The sequence below is a fragment of the Formica exsecta genome, unplaced genomic scaffold (genome assembly GCF_003651465.1).
Source record: "Formica exsecta isolate Colony F162 unplaced genomic scaffold, ASM365146v1 scaffold2070, whole genome shotgun sequence".
Lineage (NCBI taxonomy): Eukaryota > Metazoa > Arthropoda > Insecta > Hymenoptera > Formicidae > Formica > Formica exsecta.
In genome coordinates, this window is record NW_021849368.1 from 1 (window position 1) to 4,208 (window position 4,208).

Consider the following 4,208-nt stretch of genomic DNA (forward strand, 5'->3'; position numbering starts at 1 on the left):
CCAGTATGAATGGAAGCTTCCTCGAGTAGTCCATCCTAAACCACTGTATCGAGGCTTTTGGTAGAATTCGAGGACGGCCAGAAGACGGATGGTTTTGATAACCATGAAGGGCCTCGCCACCACAATGGATGCGAGATGTACTCGGACACCGCAATACCACGTGAAGCACAATCTGCGGGATTTTCTCGCGACGGAACATGATGCCACTTTAATTCTGGTACTTTTGTTTGAATCTCGGAGACGCGATTAGCGACATAAGTTTTCCACTTGGTGGGGTGCTGCGAAATCCAAGCTAAGGTTACCGTCGAGTCAACCCATCCGTGTATGGGGATGTTCTTTAGTGTTAGAGAGGTTCGAATAAAATCCAGCAAACGAACTAATAGAAGAGCGCCATTGAGTTCAAGTCGCGGGAGGCTAATAGTCTTTAGAGGTGCAACCTTAGACTTAGCCGCTAGTAATGAGACGCGTATATCGTTCATTTCATGCATCGAACGCAAATAGACGACCGCGGAATATGCTCGTTCGGACGCGTCTGAGAAACCGTGCAGTTCCAAAGCAATGCAGTCTCGATGTGTTCCCATCCAACGTGGAATTTGACAACTTACCAGTTGCGGAAATGTTGCATAATAAGCTCGCCATTTCAGTAATAAATCTTCCGGAAGCGACGCGTCCCAATCTATTTTTCGCAACCATAGATCCTGAATTAAAATTTTGGCGGTAATAATTACCGGCGAGGCCCAACCGAGAGGGTCAAAGAGGCGTGCAATGAATGATAGAACTGCACGTTTCGTAGGATCCGTATTTTCTAGTTTCGAGATCTGAAATCGAAAGCAATCCTCATTAGGAAACCACGAGAGACCTAATACTTTGAGCGACTCGTTGTCGGCAAAAGGGAAACCACGAGCTAGCTCGTGATCGCCAGCTGGGATATCCTCAAGTAGAGAGCTATTGTTAGGTGCCCACTTTCTTAGATGAAATCCACCACGTTCCAGTAACGCGATCAGTTGGCTTCGAATTTTTCGTGCTTCTTCAAGGTTGTCGGCTCCAAATAGTACATCGTCCACATAAATGGAATTTCGCAAAACTTGGACAGCCTCGGGAAAGGCTTCGCCGTCGTCCTCAGTGAGCTGTTGAAGCACTCGCATTGCTAGGAAGGGAGCAGGCGCGGTTCCGTAAGTCACAGTCAGTAATCTGAAAGGAAGAATATGCGGCGAAGTCGGCGGTCGCCAAAAGATGCGTTGATAATCCGCTTCATCACGGTGAATTAGGATCTGGCGAAACATTTTTGCGATGTCCGCCATATAGACGAATTGATGCTTTTGCCAATTTAGAATAATAGCAGCAATATCTTGTTGTAATTTTGGACCAGTAAGTAGATGGTCATTTAAACTCGTACCGTTTGACGATATACTAGACGCGTTAAAAACGACGCGTAAATGAGACGTAAGACTATCTTCACGGAAAACCGGATGATGGGGAAGATAAGAGGCCGAGCGAGGAGCTTCCTTATCGTCAACGCGTTCCATATGTCCCATGGTTTCGTAGTCCGAGAGAAATTGATTATATTCCGCAGCAACTAGCGGAATCATGGCCAGTCGGTTTTCATTGCGACGATAGATCTTTAACGCCTTGTCGCGAGATTCCCCGATCGGGATAGGAGGTTGAACGCGGAATGGCAATCTAACGATATATCTTCCTGAGGCCGTCCGAGAGTGAGTTTCGACAAAATGACGTTCACATTGATCATCCTCTGGAGAGAAGGAGCGCTCTGCTGGTACTTCTTCAAGCTCCCAAAACCTTTTTAATAAGGAGTCGACGTCAGATGTAGCGACGCAATTCAGTACGGGGGTAGGTGTTGCACGATCCGAACCGCAGGCATCTCCAGGGCCGGAGACGATCCACCCCAAGACGGTAGACTGGGCAGTCGGAGATCCGACCAAACCTCGGCGCACCTCGCCAAGCAATAAGGTTCCGTAAAGGTCAGCCCCGATGAGCAGATCAATGGATCCATGACTCGTGGGATCCGGATCAGCGAGCGTCAAATTTCGCAAATGTGGCCACGTTCCAAATGCTCGATATTTCGTAGCGGTATAAGCGGTAATTTTTTGATAGATATATGCTCGGAGTGGGAGTTTAGGATTATGGGCGTGGGCCGGAAGGAGCGTGAGAATGATATATGATTTTGCAACGCCGTTGTAGCGTTCACCAAAGCCGGAGACGTGTAAATTTGCCTGCTGACGCGGAGCGCGTAATCTTTGGGCCAAAGATTCAGTAATGAAACTGCATGAGGAACCTTGATCCAGGAGGGCCCGCACCGTGATCTCTCCTCCTTCCAAAGTACGCAGTCTAACTATCGCGGTCGCGAGAAATACGGCCGATGGAGACTCAGTTAGCAATATTCTCTTTTCGTGCGGTATGGTACATTTGAGCGAAGAAATGCAATGCACCTCAGCCGTATCCGACGGCTCTGAGTCCTTAGCCGATATGGATGATGCAGGTACTACTAACGCAGTAGTTGCAGTAGTTGCTGCAGCTGCATTCGAAGAAAGTGAGAAGGAGTCGCGATGCAATAATGTATTGTGCAATTGTTGACACTTTGAACATCGCTTCTCACTCTTACACTTGGCCGGAAAATGCCCGAGTTTTAAACAGTTAAAGCATAGACGCGATTGACGCGCGACACTGTATCGGTCATCGATCGATTTTTTCCTAAACTTCGGACAATACACCGTAAAATGATTATTTGAACAGCAGGCACATTTTCGAAGAGTCACGTTGTGAACCGAGACATGAAATTTATTCTTCGCTGGCTTTTCGCTTGCAACGCGGGAAGAAGAATATTCTATATTGTCTTCTTGCAAAGTCAAGCCTTGAATTCTTTCAGTAACGAACTTGATTAATTTCGCGTAAGTGGGATAATCCTTTGAGATTCCCAATCGAAGATTCCACTCGCGTTTTGTTCGCGCACTTAACTTCTGCACTAGGAAATAGACCAATAAATCATCCCAATGTTCTACCGGTCTTTTCAAGTGTTTTTACGCGGATAACGAGGCGTTTGTAATATCTCGTAGGCGTTTTAACTCAGTTACAGATTCTGTTTTCATCACTGGAAAACTAGCAAACGAATGAATATGAGCCATGATCAACGTACGAGAACAATCGTATTCTTCTTTTAATATTTCCCACGCACCATTATAATTAAAATCGGATATTTGAATATGCTCGATCAAAAGCGCAGCGTTGCCTTCGAAGAAAGTACAATTTTTAAACTTCCGACAAAGAAGAGTTACTGTCAATTAACGCTTCAAAAGAATCGCGGAAGCCTTCCCATTTAATCAAATCGCCGTTGAATGGAGGTATTTTAATCTTTGGTAATGCGAAGTTACAACTATCGTGCGGGTCGATACTTGCCGAGGAACCGTCCGGGTTGATCTGTTTGACGGAAGCGATATCCGAAGATTGTTGAGGAAGTAGCTCCATCAGCGCATCCTTTGACGATTCGTACTCCGTCGCTGCCTCGAAGAAAGCCTCGTTGACGAAATATTCGTGCTGCCGCAGGTCCTTCTCGGAAGCCGCCTGTTGAAGTTGAGTGTGCAAGGAACGACACTCACTCCACAATTTATCAAGATCCGATAGTCTAGAGCGAGTCTTCACAGTTGTGAATTTATCCTTGCCCAGTTTTCTATAATTCGTGAGGATGCGCGCAATCAGCTGTATCGTCAAGTGCTGTTGCGCGAGTAAGTTTGCGAAGTTTTTCGGCATTGCGGCAACCGAGTATGTAGCCGGCGGAAGGGTTCAGACGCAAATGCTAATACCTGAGTGCGGAAAAACGAGCGGAGACGCGATACTAACGCGCGCTCGCTTCTCACGATACCGCAAGAAAACCACGGACGAGTCTCACTAAATACACAATATCGACTCGGCAGATACTAGATATAGTAGAACTCACGAAAACGAGGTTCAATTGGAGAACTAACAGTATTACTAGCACATTCACTAATCTCACACTACAAGTCTCCGTACTCCCGAAATCCGGCTCGAAGGACCAATTTGTTCACGAGTTATACGAATTTGTAGTTGGCGACCGAATCGCTCTCTCGTGAGATTATTTGCTGGTCGGGAATAAGAAAAAAACTAGAAGGAGATTCCGATGTGATATGGTGACTGATTATTTTATTATTAATCCTTTGCTTTCTCTGGTACAATGT

General features: G+C 46.2%; 1 protein-coding gene across 1 annotated transcript; it reads right to left on the reverse strand.

The window, feature by feature from the left end:
* Positions 1 to 35: 35 nt before the first annotated feature.
* On the reverse strand, positions 36 to 3,762 carry LOC115234809. Its single transcript, XM_029806154.1, has 2 exons — positions 3,291 to 3,762; positions 36 to 2,980 (listed from the first exon to the last, which is right to left on the reverse strand). Exons 1-2 carry the CDS (start codon positions 3,760 to 3,762, stop codon positions 36 to 38), a joined length of 3,417 nt encoding a protein of 1,138 aa, XP_029662014.1.
* Between the last annotated feature and the right edge of the window lie 446 nt (positions 3,763 to 4,208).